The sequence below is a fragment of the Haemaphysalis longicornis genome, unplaced genomic scaffold, assembly GCF_048455015.1.
Source record: "Haemaphysalis longicornis isolate Haplotype H1 unplaced genomic scaffold, Haemaphysalis longicornis Haplotype H1 scaffold_13, whole genome shotgun sequence".
Classification (NCBI taxonomy): domain Eukaryota; kingdom Metazoa; phylum Arthropoda; class Arachnida; order Ixodida; family Ixodidae; genus Haemaphysalis; species Haemaphysalis longicornis.
The window spans coordinates 8,203,175-8,223,603 of NW_027526233.1; the positions used below are offsets into that span (position 1 = coordinate 8,203,175).

Here is a 20,429-nt window from a genome sequence, read left to right on the forward strand (position 1 = left end):
ACACTGGCCGATTGACGCAAGAAACGGTGTCTTACGTGACCCCATTTGTCGAGCGGGCACTGTTTCAGGGAACGAATATTTTCTCCCAGAACAAAAACAAGCCAGGTTTAAATGCGGGCAAAAACAAACCAAACGCTTGCCACGGTATGGTGGCGCCATCTAGGTTACGGAACGTAAAGAAACGCGGGAACAAACCAACAAGCTGTACAGGGTGGAGACAACCTTTGAACGGTCCCGTGCCGCCGCAATTGGGCCAACGGGCTCAACGCGTTATTCTTTTCGTTTCCCACGAGACCTAGCAACGCGAAACAGACAATATGATTCAAACTTCTTCAGTAAACCACGTTGCGGCGATAATTTTAGCGCGGTTTTGACACAATGACTTTCTTCGGCGGCGAGCGAGCGACCGAAAATGGCGGCGCCAGCGTATACGTGTCTCTACCCTGTACGGCGGATGCGTGAATGAAGGTACTCTAGGCTGCAGAGCGGTCGGTTTCAGTGATGTCACTTGGGACCACGAAAATGCACGATTGAGCGGGAAAATCAAAATTTTAACCTAAATTGTTTAATTTTTCAGTGAATAAAGTACCGTTTGTATCCGAACAAGCGCTGGGGGCACTATAAAACACGAAATCTTTTGAATAAAACCAACTTGCATTTTCTCTTCATGGCTCCTTTAAAGCGGACGAGCGGAACATAAAGAACCCTGGGTCTTCGTTAAGAGGTAGAAAGCCGCTGACAAACATCTGTTCCTTTTATCGGATAACGCGGAAAGCCACTCAAACGTCGTCTATGAAAAAGTGACCAGGCGATGAAACGAGATCAAAGAAAAGAATTGACAGGATGACGGTCGATGGTATGCGCGAAAAATCTCCACGATCATGTCATGCTTCAAAGGTGATATAAGCCAGCCACGAGGACTCTCTGTGCTGCGCGTTTTTCAGCACTAATTGAGAAAGACACGTTCCACCCCGACGGCCCATTTTTTACACTGTGAACAAAGCTCCCATTGGCTCCCCTTCTCAAGAACCTTTTCGCATATGCAAGCCTCGGTGCCACCTGACCTGAATCCGTGCTCCTTGTGAAGATTCAAGCACCAAAGAGCAATACTTGTTACATGAACGCGGCTTGTTACCTTAACATGTCGCCACTCACCGTCGTGGTGACCCGTCATCAGGGCAACGTATTCTCGTCCGCCGTGATCTTCACCACGATTCCTGGTCTGGCCGCGGAAACCACCAGTGCCCATGCCGCAACCACCACCCCTAGCCTCCTGCCATTGTGACCAACTCCAGGGCTTAAGCGCGAGACACATGGACGACTGCGGCGCGCGATTCGCGTGCGACTGATCGTTGCTACCGATCGTTCGGACCAGTTTTGGCGACGTTCGCAAGTAGGACGAGGCTCACGACGTGCGACTGGCAAGCTAGATGCAGTGGTGCCATCGTTGCGATCCTCTTGGGGCCGCATCCAATGACAGCCCGAAGGTGTGATCGCTGAGAAAGTTTATTTCAAAGGCCTGAGGAGGCGCCAGTGGTAATTCCCCGTATTTTGTGGTGATCAGCACTCCGCCGCCGCCGCCAATCCGCGCGCTTTCCGCCTGGTAGGCAAATGTTGCCAGCGGTACCTACAGCATGGACGAGCGGAATCACGAGTGCTAAATGTTCCCACCACACCGCGGGACTGAACATATATATAAAAATGCAATGTATAACGTAATAGCACTATTCATTTTCACTTAAAGTTGATAATGGTTTTCTTTTCCTGCTAGGACTTCTCTTGCGCATATCTAAATCGGCCGCAGTGGGCCTCAGAAGGATGGCAACCATGGAGGAAAAGCAGCGGGCTGAGCGGCACCAACGACGCATTGCATGAGCGCGTCGGACCATGTGTCACAAATTCACGCGTACGACTCGTCGTGGCGGCCATCGTAACAAACAGTGCCATGCAAATGGCATGCACCAGTCGTCCGTGTGTCTCACATTTTGTTGCCATTACTGTGCCGGCTTCATCGCTCACGATGTTTCTCTCAGTCTCGGGGGTTTCCGTTTCAGCGCGTTGCATATCTATTGTGGACCTCCCGACATGCCTCACTAGCGGGGATTGAGGCGGCACGTGTCGCTGCTCGTGCCCTCGTCTCCGGGGCGTTCCGCCTATTTCCCCGCCGCACCGCCTTTTAAGGAGGACAGCCATACTGTCGCCCACCTTTACCATGACATGCTCTACATTATCGTGTTTCTCGCCGCGTTACTTGAAGTGCGTTTCAATAGAGTAAAGTATACGGATTATAGGTGCCGGAAAACCAGTACAATTCTGGCTTTCATTTCCCACCTTCTCTTGCCAAGGGTATATATGGGATGTCCGGTGAGGGGAAAATGGTCATTTTCTGTGCATCGTTTTTTTGATAGCGGGAAGCAGCCCTATCCACAGCCGGTTAGATTGCGGCAAGAATAAGCCCCACGGCGGGCGGGCGCTGGTTGTGCTGTAGGTGACCCAAAACATCGTTTGTAAACGTGCGCGGGAACATGGATAGCTCGAGACAACGTGCTCAGAAAGGTCGGTTTCCGATGGTATAAACCGGATGACTAGAACAGCTGGGTGCCGGAAGATAGATACTGCAGGTCGCTGATAGACTACCTGGACATCATGAATACCTGTAGACTATTGGTTTTGTGACTATATGTACTTTTTCCAGCCCTTCTCTCTTGATTTTGTACTTTCTTCCGTCTTGCTTCCTTTAAACTTTTTCTCGCGCGCCGCGTGGCAGAAACACGAAAAACAAAACATTCTGTACGTAAAGTTCACAGAGTGCTACCTGGGAGGTTGTATCATCCTCCATTGTGAGACGATACACGGTGGTGCATTCCTGAAGGGGCAGAAGAGCCAGAATATGATCAAAGTATTTTTTTTATTTTCGTGTTGCACATATTATGTCGTGAGCCAAATTCATTCACCTCCGAGAAATATATGGCGGCGCTGAAGCCAAAGGTTCGCGCCACTAACTGTCTCAATTGACGCAAATATTCTCATCAACATGAGTAGGCGAAGTGCGGGAATGGTGAGAAAACATGAAATATCCGAGTGGTGTTTATGTATGGGTTTCATTCAAGTAGAATAATAATAAAATCTCAAGACTGCAGAGACCTATAAAAACTGCGTTCCCATATTTTGTGGAAAGGCAACTTCTATAAAAGTTGTATTGTTCTTGGGGGGTGCTGAGAGCGAATGGCGTCGAAAGGAAGCAACTCAGTAGTTTAGGTGATATATGTCGCATCATCTTTTTATAATTGCAAATTTAACGACAATCGCGGAAAGAACATAGAAAAATTTCACCAAAAATGTATTTTATGCCTTGAAATAATTAAGCAGTAAAAGCAGAATGGTTAACTGTCTTAGTGGTTCAAAAGGTAAGACAGTGCGAATGTTATCTTTGATGTGTTAGGTTCACTAGCGTATCCTAAGGTAGGCACAGTGATAATCATTTAGGAAAGCGTCTGTATCAACACACGTAAAAAGTGATTAAAAACAGAGACATATTACCTGCCTAATGGTCCAAATGCTTTTGAGGCAATGTCCGTGTATTGGGTGTACCAGTGGAATTTCCGAAACTCTTCGTGTCGTTCTTCGAGGATGTCACAGGACCATCCCAGAAGGAGGGAGTTAAACGCAGCGAGTGCGCCAAAAAGAAGGGTGAGGAAGATGGCACTCCAGCCTGAAAAAGGAGTTGAAGAGCACGTGCGTAGATATTGCCAAAATCAGCAAAAAATACATCATTAGGATCCTAGTCATTGACCTGTGGGTTTCATTAGAAAGTGAAGACCACCAACTACTGCGTGAACCGATTGGAACTGTGCCCTTGCAGTAGGTAGTTTTCCTTGTAGAGTTTCTTTAACTTCATTACTCTCTAATCTGTATGATAGAACCCTTTCACTGCGACACAATTCTATAGTTATTTGGGTCTAACTTTTGGCTTTCGTGAATAGAACTGTGAATTCCGTTGCTTTTTCAGATGAGATTTTACCTTAAACTTGAATTTTACCGAGACTGCGATCACAACATGCCGCAATGACCGGAGTAGTAATTCATGGTCCAGGAGGTCAAGTCACCTATTCCGGCGAAGGCTAAGGGCATGGTTGCTATTCCCAAGCCCATCAGGTTGGCCGTGAGTGCTGCCGTAGCCATGCCAATCCCCAGCATTGCTGACTGAGGGGGAATACGGTGTCTCTGATCTTCCATCGCTGGGCGTAGATCCTCTTCGTGTGCTGCCACCAGCCCTCCTGGCCGTTTCCCGCTGCCACTCCAACCGGGACCGGTAATCCGTTGACATTTCCGGGAACCGAGTTCTCAGCCACTGTCATCGTCTGGAAGTTCCCGTTGTTGGCTGCAATGAAGGCACAACAGTGAAATGTCACTTCCTGTCATTGGGGAACTACAACTGTAGATGTCATGCGCCTTGGTTTCTTTATTTGGCCACCATTACTTTGGGAACGATTTTCTTTGAAAGATGTCTCTTGAAACAACAAATTTCCGAAACATTTGCCGAAAACAACGCCTATTTTCAACAGGAAGAATTGCAAACAGGCATTAAAATGTAGCGGTCCGGTTCATTGTTTAACAAGCCGGGGCATGTGCAGTAGCTAGTGAGCGAAAGATTTTCGTACCATCAAGAAGGCGCTTTTTGCTGGCAGGCACGCTATTCGCGCTGCTTTTTTCGGCCTTGTTCGGCCACAAAAGATATCTAAAACGCTACCGCTGTATCAAAAGTATGATTTCTCCCGAATACAGAACTTTCGTCAAATATTTATAGTTAAAACAACAACGACAACAAATCGCATCGAAAGGCACGTTTTCGGGATTGCCGAAAGTGTCGTCTTTCAAATCGAGTGATTTTAAACGCCCCTAACAGCCACTTCTGGCATGCTTTTAAGCTTGGTAGAGCTTGAGAAGAGAAGCGAAAGCACTAGCCGGCTATCAGACATACTTAAGACTCCGTTCCAGGCGGTCGCGTTGATTCGTAGTTGTTGCGTACTATATTGCGCATCAAAAGAAAAATCAAATGTCTAAAACGTTGAGCGGCTGACCATGGCACCATTGTTGCAAACCAAAACGGTCTTAACTCTGCCTTCCCCAACTCGAAGAGCCGGTGCTTTGAGAAATTTCATCAGATCTGTGCAAAGAAGTTTTCGCGTTTTTTGTCCTGCAAGAAAAGACAAATAAAACAACTTAGCCACGGCGGAATGCCATTTGTTGATCCTGTTCATACTGCTGAACATTTAAATGCGTATTTGCTAAATTTTTTTCTAAATAAAGTGATACCATGCGTACGATCGACGTTTTTTCCGCTCCTGGTAGTGATTTTATATCTCCGCCTTGGGTTATCTCCTTGGTTCTCAATCTTAAAACATAAGCTTTCCCAGGCACTCACCAATTGCCCAAGACTTTTCTTCGTCGTTACGCCGAGGTGTTATCGCAATATCTGGTTGTAATATGTCGTACATCTCTTCCATCGGGGATTGCATTTTCACAGGAACCCCGCAAGCTTGGTACCTGTATTAAAAAAATATGATCTTGCATGCCCAAGTAAATACCGACCAATTTCAATGACATCATCGTGTTGCAAACTTCTTGAACATAATATCGCTAACTACATTCATAAATCTCTGCACGAGCTTATTAGCTTTCTTCATTTCACCACGTCCTTAGAAAAGGTTTATCTACAGTAACGCGCATTAGCATCTATTGTTCTGTTTGACAGCTTTTCTTGACAAGTTGGGCCAAGTAGGTGCTATTTTTCTATATTTGTTTAACGCTTTTGATGTCGTTGCTTATGTTTACCTTAGTCGAAAATTACAATTAAATACATTTGTAATTACCTGGACATCTTTGTACCTAAGTAAACGAAAGCAACTCGTTCGTATTGATAATGGCTTTTCACAATCCCTACCCTAGTCATCTGGCCTTCTGCAATGCAGCGTCTTAGGTCCGTGATCGTTTTATATATGTTAACAATCTTGTGAATTTAATTTCGGCCTTGTTCAGATTAGGATGTTTGAAGATTACTGTTTATCATTCATTGATATATATAGACACCGAGACAAATCAGTATTGAATTTCTACCTTAGTCACACATACGTCTGGTGCTTTAAATTGAATATGAACCTACATGCCGACAAATCCGTTTAATAAAAATAACAAAGAATTATTTATCTTTTTTTTACAACCCTTCAGTACAACCTCTAAAGGAAGTTACTGAAGACAAGTACTTTGGTGTAACAATAACAGACAATTGATGTTTTACCAAACACATTTCCAACATTTGTGCATCTTCTTTTTGTAAGCTCCGTTCGTAAAGACATAGGATCGAACATGCTCCTCCTAGCTTAAAAAAGCTAGCCTGTAAATGCATCGTAACACCAATCGTGGAGGATGCACGCATAACCCTAATTCCTTAACACAAAAACTAATGTTCATGCACTTAAGATAATTCAGCGTAAACCTGTTCTCTTCATTTATTACAAATACCGTTCGAGCGAATCACAAATCAAACCTATCAGCGAGCATAACATCCCAACCTTGGAATTACTACAGAAAATCCAAAGGTTAAAATTTCTTCATCTTCTCAAGAATAAAAAATTGTCCACGAGCCAAGAGCAACACATCCAACCATTCACCATTCACCCAACACGACACCGGCATGCCGACTTTAGCGCCCTTCAATGCTAGAGCTAGCGTTTTCAAATTCTCGTTTTTTCTGCGGACTGTAACCCGGTCACAACGGACCTGTGATCAGTTTCAAACTCCATCAGGACGCCAGCCCCAGATTTCTCAAAGCCACGCCAGTACTTTTTGCCATGCAGTCAGCGTACGACGAAGAGCTTCGCAAGCTCGAGCAGTAGGAGGTCATTGAGCCGACGCAGCACTCAGACTGGGCCACACCACTTGTCGGAGTCAGGAAAAAAGACGGAACTCTACGTCTTTGTGGAGACTACAGGAGCACCGTGAACCTGGCAACGGAGGCTTCTGCTTACCCACTACCAGCGCCACAGGAGGTTTTCAGCCCACTCCGTGGAGGCCGAATTTTAGCACGCTGGACCTGACCCAGGCGTACCATCAGCTGAAGGTGAGCGAAGAAACATCTGAATTGCTCACTATAAACACCACCAGAGGCCTCTACAGGGTTAAACGACCTCCGCTTGGAGTGGCAGCAGCCCCAGCAATTTTCCAGAAGTACATGGAGTCCACGCTTCTTGGAATTCCAGGAGTGTGCGTTTACCTAGATGATGTGATCATTAGCGGCACATCAAGGGAAGAACACGCAGCACGCCTAGGGCTTGTACTTGCAGGCTAGCCAGCGCCAACTTGCGCTTAAGCATAGACAAATCCTGTTTTGCAGTGCCCGAGGTTAAGATCTTGGGGCACCTGATCAATGCTCAAGGCATTCATCCCACTGATGACAAGGTGCGTGCTATCAGTGAGGCACCAGCACCAACCAACAAGCAGGAACTGCAGTCCTTTCTTGAGCTCATAACGTTCTACGATCGATTCCTACAGCAGCGAGCAACTGTGGCTAACGACCTGTACTACCTGTTGCAAAATGATGTCCCATGGAGCTGGTCGCAACGCAACCAGAAAGCATTCAAAGCGCTTAAGGACCTGTTCCGGCGGCGCGTAGTCCTCAGGCACTACGATGTAACGAAGCTCCCGCTTCTAGCCTGCGACGCATCGCCCTACGGTGTGGGCGCAGTGCTCTCACAAGCCGACGATCAAGGCAGGGAAGCACTGATTGCTTTCGCTTCCCGCACCCTTTCAGTGGCAGAGCGCAACTACTCGCAACTGGATCGAGAGGGACTCGCAATCATGTATGGAGCCATACACTTTAACCAGTACATTGCTGGCAGACACGTGATCATCATTACAGATCACTAACCTCTTTTGGGTATTTTGGGTCCCCAGAAACAAATACCTCATACGCTGTCCCCCCGTATGACACGGTGGTGCATAAAGATGTCAGCGTACGACTACGAGCTCGTGCACCGCCCGGGAAACATGCACCAGAACGCGAATGCATTGAGTCGTCTGCCGCTGGGCGAAACAATTGAAGATCCTTCACAAGTGGGCTGCGTGCTCATGTTTGAAACCCTGCCTAATCCACCGCTAACGACCGACACGGTCGCCGTAGCAACGCAAGAGGACCCGACGTTGTCGCAACTGAGCGAAGCACTGCACCAAGGCCACGTGCAGAAACTCCCCGGAGAAAACTTGAACGCCTTTAAGAAAAGAGCAACGGAGTTGAGTCTCCATCGCGGCTGCGTGACACTTGGGTCACGAGTCGTTATACCGCGCGCACTACGCGAGCAAGCCATGACGCTCATTCATGCTGTCATCGAGGAGTAGTAGCCATGAAAAGGGGCGCTCGCAGCTACATGTGGTCGCCAGAAATTGACTACGACATTGAAACAGCTGCGCAAACGTGTCAAGCTTGCCAGGGAAACCAACAAGCCCCGCGGAGAGCCCCCATTCCTGATTGGGAGAAGCCAACAACTCCATGGCACACCCTGCACGTTGACTTTGCAGGCCCAATCGAAGGAACAACATTTCTAGTTGCGGTGGATGCCTACACGAAATGGCTAGAAGTTGTAGAAATGAGTAGGCCAACATCTGCAGCAGTCATCGATGCCCTGCGTGAGTTGTTTGCAACGTTCGGACTACCTCAAAAGATAGTATCGGACAATGGCACGGCATTTGTGTCGGCAGAGATCAGGCGATTCTACAAAGACAACGGCATCACAGCTGTGACATCCGCCCCATACCACCCAGCAACGAACGGCCAAGGCGAACGCTACGTGGCCGAACTGAAGCGGGCACTTTGCAAGGACGAGACAGGGTCATTACAGCGACGCTTGGCCCGCTTCCTTTTCAAGCAGCACACAACAGTGCAAAATACCACAGGCCAACCCCTGCGAGGCTAATGTTTTCGCAGTGCCTATTCTGTGAACCAGACCACAGGATAATGTTCAGCTTTATTCTGTGGACCAGACCACAGGATAATGTTCAGCTTTATTCGGTGGACCAGACCACAGGATAACCTTTGGCTTTATTCCGTGGACCAGACCACATGATAATGTTCAGCGTTGTTCTGTGGACCAGGATTGCCAAAATCGTGGTTGTGTAGGCCACGTACACTTAATATATGTTTTGTAGGTGGTTGGTCTACAAACATTTGCGGGGGGCAGGCCAACTTAGCGTTTTCTGCGTGGTTTGTCCACAGGTTTGTGATCTGGTTTACAAAACACCTAGGCTATAAACCTAGTAACACATATTTTTGATGTCGATTTTTAACGTACCGCAACATTTTTTTTATCAAGCCTGCCCCGAAGTCAACTGAAGCCATGCCAAGCTTGTTGTTCCATAATAAACATTGCGACTATTACAAAGTTCGCGCGGGACAAATACGGCGCAAACTGAGCGTCCTGTAGCGTTAAAACGGTCGGCATCATGTCATCGGGAGTTGAAGACGTTTCTTTGCCCGCCTAATTTTTGTGAACGTGAACTCGGCCGCATTTCGCCGCATCGTGGTGTGGAACGTAGGGCTCGCCGCTTCGGACGTCTTTCTTGATTTCGTGTGTTCTGTTATGCTGTGTACTAAGTGCCTGACGACGACATAACGCTACCTGCATCGCTTGCTGTGCGTAAAGGGGAATGCTGTTCGGATTAACGGAGATGAAACCGTCGGGGGGTGGTGGGGGGATAGAGGTATACAGCGTTGCTGTAAAAGTCTCTTGTCTTCGAAGCACGAAGCGTTCTAGCTCGAGGCGTAAACGAGAGTCTCGGTGTTTTTCTTTTTTTTACTACGCTTTCTTTTTTCTTTATTGCATATAGAACAAACAGTCTCGTCAATGACTACGACGCTGATTTAAAACATATCCGTGTCGGTTTAAAACCCGCTCACCGAACTTTGGTGGGCGAAAACTATCATAAACATCGAAAGACCATTCTTCCAAAATTGGTAACCACGTAAGCTCCGAGCACTGCATATTAATTACGCCTTACGAAGCGCTCTAGCGCGAGGCGTAAACGAGTGTCCGGGTGTTGTAGTACCGTGACATGAGACGACGATTACGACGACGGGAGATGCCAACAGCCCCAGCCCCTAAGCGACTTGGCCCCTAAAAAGAAGTAGGTGCCGACAGAAGTAATTGGAGCGCGGGAGCTGTGGCCGAACCGCATAGGAGCGCCGTGTAGCTGCACCGGCGGTAAACGAAAGGAGCAGAACACGCATGCGCGCCTGCCGACGGTGATAGCATTCAGAATTTTTTCGGCTTACTTACAGTTGTTCATTTTGTAAAGGACATAAGCATGTGCCCAATGCACGATGCATGTGCTCAGCCATCTCACTAGCATCAGCTGCTTAAGTGGGCTGGGAAATTATATGTACTGTTCTTGCAAATAAAGATTCCTATTATTATTATCCGCTCGTACAGCCGGCCGTGAGGTAGGTCGGTGCACCAAGACAGCACATGAAAGAAAACAGCGTGTTTACGGAGTCACGAAACGTTTTCTTCCGCGGCCGTACAACCGAATGCACTGAAGAGGCAAGGTTCTCGCACAAGGGTAAAGACAAACGCAAGCGAAAATAAGAAACTTGTAGAACAGACACGCAACTACACAACGCAACTGAGAGCTCAGCGGACCGGCGCACGCCGTCAACGCTGTCGCCTAAAGTCCCTCCAACTCGCGACCAGAGCGCCCAACCGGGAAGGCACAGTCGGCGCAGTTCTGAAACTGAAATAAACGTTGCATGACACGACTGCGTCGAACAGCACCGCCAGGCGCCGCCTCAAATGGTCCACAAAATAATGCTGAGCATTATCCTGCGGTCTGGTCCACAGAATAAAGCTGCACACTACCCTGTGGTCTGGTCCACAGAATAGGCACTGCGTAATGTTTTGGCTGGAAAGGAGGACCCCTCTCACGCCCGTTCGACCAGAGCCATCTTCAAAGGCGGCACAGGATGCCCGCGACCCACCCCGACACCCCCCTGACCGCTACCAGGCACTCTTCTAAGATGGGAAGAAATGTTGTGTTCGCGCTCCCCAGCGGAAGCGCCTTCCATTCTCTTTCGGCCCCGCATGACAGCGCGCCGACTAGTGTTCCCCACGAAGGGGCCCTTTCTCTCGCCGGCGCCGCCCCCGACACCGCGGGGCGCTGGACAATGCACGCGAGAGACGCTTTGGGACCTTGCTGTTGAGCAGTCGCTGAAAAGACGTGTTCTTCTTGAGGCGAATAGACCGCATTTTTGAAGTGTGCCCGTTCGTCAGCTCGTCACTGACCACGTGGACATGACAATTACCCTAAGCCCCGTGTACATGGACGCGACGGGGGCGGGGTGAGTTGAGTGGCGGGTTCAGCTTACCTCGACGCGTCCGAGTTTATATGAACCCCGTCCAAAGAGTCGAGGTGAGGGGAGCGGCGGGGTTCACGGAAAAGGGGCTACCGTATTTTCACGATTCTAACGCGCATCCTCTCTTGCTAAAAGGTAGCTTAATATTTGTGTGCGCGTTACAATCGGGCTCAAAACCGAAATAGGCTTTAAAGCGACCAGCAGCATTGCCATGCGCAACGGACACGAAGTACCCGCAAAATCCAACTCAATCCAATAAAAACAATCCGTCAACACCACGTGAGTGAATTTCGGCGCACTGATTCCTCAATGGCATGCCGCTTACCCTGGTCAGCTGTTGCACATTTTTTTGTGCTTCTGCTTAGCCCCTAACGCTTAGAATTATGAAGATCAAGGCACTTGAAATCGCAAGCAACTTGAAATCGCAAGCAACTTCAGTGTTCCCCGCTATAACTTTTTTTCCAGCAGCAGCTGGATAAGCAACCTTGTGAAGCGCAATTCATTTTTGGCTTCTAGAACTGCACGCCAAATAAAATCTCCCTCTTCCAGGTACGTGGTGTCATGTCTTTCCATCTGCGCAGTACCGTCAGTGTCACATTTTTTTTTAGAATTTTCCTGCGCGAAGTTACCCGCGCGCTACGATTGGGGGCGCGTTAGAACCGCGCAAATACGGTATTCTGCTCCCCGCGGCCCTCCGACTCAGCCCGACGAGCGAGCTAACCCACCCCCTGCCTCCGAGTTGACTGGACTCGCCGCGACGGCTCTCTGACCCACCCCGTCCGCTTATACATGGGGGTGTCGAGTCCAAAAAACCTGTTTATTTCGACTCAAGGCGCCCTCGTCGGGTCAATGTAAACGGGCCTCTATTGAATTTCGACCTTTATTGCAAATGTGTTAAATTTCTTTTGGTTGGATGTTTTAGTTATGCCTCCTATTTTCATGCTTTTCATGTTTTGTCACTCTGATGTTGTCGATATCACATTGTAATTACGTCACTCCTGCTTTAGCCCTTCAATAGGCGTACAGTGTTGTGTCAATAACTAAAAAATAAAACATTTCCAAAGCGGCGTGGTTTCATGTTTGATCTGTTGTCCTCTATAAAGCTGCGACCTGGGCCCGGAAATATTTTCACTGAAATGTTTTTAGCAGCCTTGGAAAGGAAAGCATAAACGTGTCCAGGAAAATTTCCTGAAGCCCGTGTAATTTTTAAATTTGTGTGACTGAGAACCGCCATATTTATAGTTCAGTAAAAAGGGAGTTAAAATAAAAGGAGATGACTAAAAAAGCTGCAGTCCTGTGGTACTTGCCGTGCCCCGTCTTTTGATGCCGAAACGTCATTTTTGGCATTGATGTCGGAAATGACAGGTGTTCCGGTGCTTTATTCTCTCGAATACTAGTGAGTTACACCCTACTGTAAATGTCGCTTCGCTGTTTACTATATACCTGCACTAGGAATTCTTCAAAAACGGAGAGGGGACAAATGCACCCGTCGCATCACAGCTGTAAACGCTGAGAACTAAATTGTGACAAAGTGCATACCCGCTTTTTGAGAAACTTGAACTATATAAACTTTTGATTCTGTGTGATTCAGCAATGGTTTTCCTTGGAAACGGAGAAACCAAGATAAAAAAGGTTATGGCCACGTTTTCACGACTCGGCTAACAACGATAAAGCTGGGATATGTTCTGCAGTGAAAGGTTTTATTGTCAGTCTACCTTTATAATGTGTACCGTGCCCTGAAGAACCCTACGAACAAAACAGGGTCCCTGGAGTTGAAGAAGAAGTGAACTTGCGTTCCAGGAATAGCCTATGGATCGGCTAAGAAAGTGTTGGTGTAGTATTTGTCGTTTTATGCAGCTCAGGATGGTTCCAGAGCCGCGCCACCACATTTATTCCGAGAATTTTGATTGCGAGAGCAGTTTTGGACAGCCTCAAAGCTGCTCAGAGCTGCTCAGCATTGGCAAACAAAAGACAGCATGACCGTCCTGAAGTGCGTAGAAGAGGCTCCCTGAGGCAACCATTTCGACAACGACCCATGACCGACTGCACTCTGTCAGAGTGTCCGCCCGACAACAAGATCTCGTTGACTACGTTGCCTCCGCAGTTGATGTAGCGTTTCTTGCTTTCATTAGACACGGCACGGATTTCTCATGCTCATTATTTACACGCTTGCCCGGAGGCCAGCGTGTCCGGAGCGAAGAAGATGCAGCAGGCCACCCTCTTCACCAATAAGTGGAGATGTCACGCTATCGAAGAACGGTAAGAACGCGCTTTTCGTATTGCCAACTGAGGCCGCTTCCCGGAAGCTGTGTAAGAGAATTCATATAGTACATTCACCGAAAAGAACGCAGGAGGTTTATCGGGTACGCCGTAGACCAGAAACGCTTGTCTGAGAATTTAAACCTCGGTTGCACGTAATGGGTACAGAAGCTCTTGGGAATATTTTTTAGAGCAAACACTTGTGGCGACTCCCATCGTTACCATCTGATCCGGAGTTACTAAAGTGGGTCAAGCAGTTCACGGCACGCTGCGTTGGTTGCTTGGCCAAGGACATGTACGAGATCATTCGCAGTGCGTACACGCTTACATAACGCCAGCGGGTCGTTGTCTAAATGACCGCCTGAGGGACCACGTGTGTAATATCAAGTCGCGGACTTTTTGCACTCTTGCATTTTCTTGGTCTTCTCTCGGAAGTGCTCAGCTCTTCGATAACAGTGCGATCCTCACGCGCTATTCCGACCGGAGAGCATGTGGAACCTATGCTATTTGTGTAGGCCACAAGACGGGAAAAGCAGGCATTAATTATTAGAACGTGGTTATCACTTCTCGAGAAGATGATGTAGGTCTCGGGAAGGCTTCGACGTACCAAATCGATCAGTGACCGATGTCATTATGTGTCTGCTCTTGTTTTATCCATCTGCCGATAAGGTTTAATGTATGTTTTTCGATACACCTTTACTTTTATTTTCCTTTTGCAGCACAAATGAGTCCAGTTGTACTTCAAAGCCCGTGCTGTCTGGCTCCCTTACGCCCGCCCAGTCTTGAAGCTGAAGACCGTCTTTTCACACCTCATACACTGCAACATAGCCACCGCACTTACTCAAATACACGTGTCCGCGGAGTCTGCATATCTAATCTAGGCGAAATAAAGGAAACAATGTAGCACGACATTTTGAAACAGGCAAAATAACTTCCGTGGTTTGATTTAAACTATAGCCCTTCCGCACAGCCCAGTTCGTAGAGAAAGTCCAAGTGCCAACGGGTTACGCGTACCCAGCAAACGTTTAATGGGAAAGATTGATCCTCTTGAAATCATGCGCCCCTCTGTCTAAGGGCGACGATGTTTGAACGCGAACCTTTCTCGTGATGGATTCTTTGTGTGGCCAACGCCACACAGCGAGTACGTGTTACTCCGGAAGTACGCACCACTTTTCTAGAATGCCCACAGCGACTCTCGGGTGTGCATTCCGTAAACCTAACTTTGGATTTGGAGTGAACGGCACGAATCGATACCTGCTGCTTTGAGTTGGCTTCGACCATGTCAAAATGGAGCAATCGGATAGATGCTGGCTCCATACCCCGGGCGACCCAGGTTCGATTCCGGCCTCAAAAAGCGTTTTTTAATACACTCACGATCATTCATCGTCATCGTCAGAGAAAGTTGTCTTGCCTACAGGGTGTATAGGCATACAACGGCATAAGTGAGGCCACTGAAACTTCGGTTTAATACCTATTGTTATGCTCAAATGACTCAATGGTTTTTTGCCCATGCCTTGGAAGGAATTGCGCGCCTTCATAGTGGAAATAGCGCCAAAACCCAAGCTGAAGAAGCAGACAGACAGACAGACAGACAGACAGACAGACCGACAGACAGACAGACAGTTGTTTTCCTTCCCGCCATTGTCTTAACTCTATTGTCTTCTTGTTTGTAGCATGAAGAGGCACACATTAACTCTCCCAACTGCCTGTATTGGTAAGATAAAGATCTCAGGCCGGGAAAATAGTTGAGAAGAAGATAAAACCTGTTTCACAGCATACAACTCATGTTTCGAGATGCATGTTCCTGCAGGCCATGTAGCAATTACACAAATTAATTTACCCGCCGCGCTTGCTTAGTGGCTAAGGCGTTGCGCTGCTGAGTCCGAGCACGCGGGTTCAATTCTTGGCCGTGGCGGCCACTTTCCTGATGTAGGGGAAACGCAAAAGCGCCCATGTGTACGAGATTTCGGCGCGCGTAAAGATCCTCAGGTGGTCAAAATTAATCCGGAGCCCTCCTCTACGGCGCGCCTTATCACCTGCGTTGTGTCGGCGCGTTAAAACCTACAATCAATCATCAATGAATTGCGCAAATTATACGCACAAGTATTTTCCGATTGCTGTCCTCAAATTCGGGGCGTTTTTGAAGACAGCAAGTATGACCTTGGACCATCAGAGCGGCACCAGCGCGAGCCAACTTATTACTCTTCGATTTGATTATGAGGTTTAACGCGCCGACGCTACACAAGCCATGAGGCGCGCCGTAGGGGAGGGCTGAGGATTAACGTTGACACTTGCCTACCGGGTAACGTACGCCGAAATCTCGAACACATGAACGTTTTAGCTTTTCGCCTCATCAGAAAAGCGGCCGCCGCGGCCAGGAATTGAACCCGCGTCCTTGGGCTCAGCCGCTCTGATACACAAGTAGTCGGAGATATGACATGTACTTATCGCATATTTACACAAGCGCATAACACAACTTTAAGGGACAAGAAGAGACCGGAGTGGGTCAGGAAACAAACGCGTGTTAAGGAAATATTAGTAGAAATTAAGAAGAAATGGGCGTGGGCAGGGCACGTAATGAGAAGGCAAGATAACTGTTTGTCATTAAGGGTAACAGGGTGGATCCCTAGAGATGGCAAGCATGGCAAGATGTGGCATAAATTCAGATGGGCAGATGACAACAAGAGGTTTGCGGAGATAAATTGGTCTCAGTTGGCATAGGACCAGGATAATTGCGGATCTATGGGAGAGGCCTTTGCCCTGCAGTGGGCGTAGATAGGCTGCTGCTGATGATGACATAGCAGAAACCCGCCTTCAGAATACCCTCCATACACGAGGGAGCGTAACGCCACCTGTGATGCACCTTGTACAAAAGCCGATGTCTAGGCTGCCATTTATGAACTAAACACCATAGCGGCCCCAGATCATGGCGCATATTACATTAATAATAAGATTATTGGGCAGTCGGAAGAGGCATCTATCACTGGCATCACATTCCTTTTTAATCAATGTTGAAACTATGATCGAATTCCGGAAAAATGGAGAACGTCTAAGACCGTAGTTAAACCAAAGCATGGGAAGCCGCCACTCGTCGATAATCTCAGTGTACTACTACTTAAACTACTAGAGCCTGTTGTTTTGGCAGGAGTCATAGAACACGCCGAGGAGACTCAGCTGTTCCCCGACACCATTCCAGGGTTTCGCCCTCGTCTGTGAACTCAGGACCTTATGTTGCAACTCAGGACCTTATGCTGCAATCCGGATGCATGCCACATGATGGGCGTGGGATACGACATTTCACCTGGGATCCGACATAAGATCCAAAGCATATACAACTAAATATCTAACTAAATGTCTAAATATGTAACAATCAATTATCTAAAAACTAATGTATCTAAACCAAAAAACACTAAGCTTATACTTGACTTACATATCTCCAAAGCGTTCGACACTGTGACGCTCGACCATACTTGAGATATCCAACAAAAACGGTTTTCAAAAGCGCACTCACAACTACGTTAGATCGTTCCCGTCATCTCGTAGCCTCGTCCTTCATTTCGGAAACATTAATTCGGGGCCCATTAAGTTAGGAAGTCTAAAAACCTCCAAGGGTGGGTACTCCAGCCTTTCCTGTTTAACCTCGCCAAGACAGACCCTGCGGCCTTCCTCTGAAGTATACCCTTCCTACATCATTCCATCTAGGGAGACGACCTCACCCAGTAGATACGTTCCCACCTGACCTCTACGAAATAATACACACCGGGGTACACGAGGCAATCTAAGGGAAAGGAAATTTTAAAAAATGAAACAATAGCCTACCAAGAAGCTGCTACGATGCATTGAAGTATCCATTGGGATATCTCCGGGGCCCATTTGTCGTCCGATTGTCGCGCTGGATGGCCAGCCCAAGTCCATGTCTTTCTAAATTTGAACCATGGCATTTTATACTCCTCTTTCGTCTCTGATCCACGGTGCTCGTTTTATGTCCCTCAGTGTTACTCCATTCATTAAGTCCCCTCGCTAATAATGATTTAAATGACGTCACTAAAATTGTCTAATTAATTACGAATACAAAAGGGTCAACTACAACGTAATCCCAGACATTTTTGCTAATGATGATAGCATTTTATTCGAACCGATAAACCAAAGCATTGGGTATTTCGGCGTGCCCAGTAATGTTGCCGAATTTTGAAACTCATATGTGATGAACTGGTTGGTGTTACAGGCCTTTGAAATAACGGGTGTTCGAAATTAAGCTCTATGGTTTTCCTAAAATTAAGCACTGGGACGGCCGTGCAGTCCACCTCTGCATATAATTTTTGTGGCCAGGAGGGCACAAAGTAAGATAATGATTATAGGTATCAGCAGCCCAATTAACTAAAATTTCGCAATGAACATTTTGTTGACTGCAGTAAGTGGGTGTGTTTGTATTTGAAAGTTAAAGCCAGCCGTGTTTCTGCGCAGTATCTGTTAGAAGAATTCTAGCGTGCCTGTGCTCGGAGATATCCGACTCCAAAGAATAATTCTCGCTCGCATGAGTACGTATGCCAGAGATTGTTAGGATAGGCGCAAAGCTCCTACCTGGTGTGACGGGTTGATGTCTTAATTTCACCAGCTGAGAGGTGAAGGGGGACAGTTATCATTTTTGCCAATGCCTCTGCTCTGTGGCATGACTAAACGCCGCGCGCAACAGCCGCGTCACATGAGGCTGAAGCGGATATGCATTTCGCGGCTGTTCCAGCACCTCCAAGCAGTTGCTCCAACCATGCTCCAATATTGGCTGTCTCTACCGCTCCCGGGTTTATACCCGAGTCGGAGAGAGAAACGCGTTCTGCCGCTCGAATTTGACGACAGAATTGAGGACAAGTCCGTTATTTACTGAATATTCCATGCTTCGAGCTGACCAAATCTATTACATGAAGGTTCTGCACACCATTTATAAGCAAAAGACCAACAATCAAGTTAGTAAATCTTCTGGCTACCATCTCAGGCATACGATACGTCACACTCCAAAAGTAAGAACGAACTATGGTGACCAATCTTTCTTGTACCAGTCAACTGAAATTATAAAAAAATTAAACTTCGACGCCAGTGAACGTACGTTTAAAAAACAGGTCAAAGAAGTGTTACTTAAGCAAAACGCTCGCAATACTGATATAGAATTAGGGGTTCGAAGTATATATCTACATGTTCCCCTAAAGGTAGAAATTAAAAACAATTACAAACAAAAATACGTAATTACGTAATTGTGACATAGTAGTGTAACGGATGAAAGTCCATACGTACGAATTACTGCGTTTATGTGTACACTGTGATCCGTTTGTGAATTTGAGACCTATGCTTTGTATAATACATAAAAAATGTAGTAATAACTTTGCTTTGTGCTATTTCTCTATTACGATTGTGCTATCATGCTTAAATTTGTGAACAGACGTGTTATGTACGCTGTAAATCGGGTGGCTGAGGCCGGTGTCAGGCCACGTTCGCCTTTAATCTTAGCCTGCCCTTTCTTTTGCCAAGAAATAAAAAAAAAATCTCAGAACGCGTCTCAGTCGAGCAGTCGAAGCAGTTTTCCAGATTTATGCGCAATGCCTCTGGAAACGATTGGTATGGCAATGAAATAGCCGTCGCTACCAAATTTTTTTTTGCGTGCCCTCTTTCCACCATTTTTGGTGAAGGATAGGTGAGGAGTCGTGTCTCCACTCCCACTACGTCAACCGCGCTTCCAGAGTTAGCCTCTAAGACGGAGCTGTCGCTTGTGTCTACCGCAGTTGCGCAGTTATGCTCCGGAAATTCTGAGTTTACTAGGTCGGTGCTTCCAGTAGCTGGGGGAATCGGTTCGGCAGTATTGGTGGCGCGGGCGGGATTAGTTGGGGCTGGAATGCCTTCAAATTGAGCTAGCTCTGCTTTGAGTGCTCGGCTCTCCGAGAAAACCAATTTTAGGATTTGGTTGTATCGGGATATTTCACAGCGCAAAGTAGAGCATAAGCCGCGAAAGCTTTGATCCTACGTATCCCTACACTTCCCGTCATTTGTACTGTTGCAGAACGCGGCTTGCCAACTCACCTTGTTATTTTGGTACTTGGCAGCCCTGTTGCCGCAAAGTGACGTGGATCGCGAGCGTCGCTGCTTGAGGCCCCGGCGCTCTTTGCCCGGCCGCCGACGAAGCGTCGATGATCGCGAAATGCTGCCGCCCTGGGTGAAGTCGGGCCTGGTTCCTGTTGGCGGTCTGTGTCTTGCCTGCTCTGTCGGGCTTCTTGTGCAACCGCGGGAAGGAGCTTGGGCGATCCCCCCTTCCGGCCAGAGCGCCACCGGATTTAGTAGTGGATTGCTTCAGTCGCGATTGCAGGAAGTGCTGTCTGTGGCGGTCTTGCTACTGTTTCCTGCTCTGTTTTTCACACTTGCGTTTCTTCGGTGGTTTTGATAGCGGAGCCGGCATTTCTTGTCCCCAGAGTTGTGGTCTTTGAGGTAGAGTGCGCACTTAAGTGTGCACTGCGGCCCTCACATGGTGTATCTTCGCCCCAGAGCTTACATATATTGTAATCCGGGGCTGGGCACACATCCATGCGTTCTTCTAACTGGGAGCATCCGTCGTAGAAGAGAGGTACACAGCAACCCTATATATATATATATATATATATAGGGAGTAGTAGAACTTTGAAGATGGTAGAGAACACAAGAGAAGAAAAATCTTTGCTGAAACGTAGGCCACAATCGTGCTTTTACCTTGTTTGAAAAGTTTTTCTTCTCATATATATATATATATATA

At 47.4% G+C, this 20,429-nt stretch overlaps 1 protein-coding gene across 3 annotated transcripts in view; it reads right to left on the minus strand.

Moving 5' to 3' along the window:
* The window catches only part of LOC144164233 (uncharacterized), a 57,539-nt gene extending 37,629 nt beyond the window's left edge, over positions 1–19,910 (minus strand). For 2 of the 3 annotated variants that reach the window (XM_077694756.1, XM_077694754.1), the window contains exons 1-4: positions 19,727–19,910; positions 5,426–5,547; positions 4,107–4,381; positions 3,541–3,712 (exon numbers count right to left, since the gene is read on the minus strand). In XM_077694756.1, coding sequence (XP_077550882.1) covers positions 3,541–3,712; positions 4,107–4,236 — 302 coding nt within the window. In that variant the 5' untranslated portion in view covers positions 4,237–4,381; positions 5,426–5,547; positions 19,727–19,910. The remainder of the gene's footprint in view (positions 1–3,540; positions 3,713–4,106; positions 4,382–5,425; positions 5,548–19,726) is intronic. The other variant, XM_077694755.1, reaches the window with a different exon arrangement.
* Between the last annotated feature and the right edge of the window lie 519 nt (positions 19,911–20,429).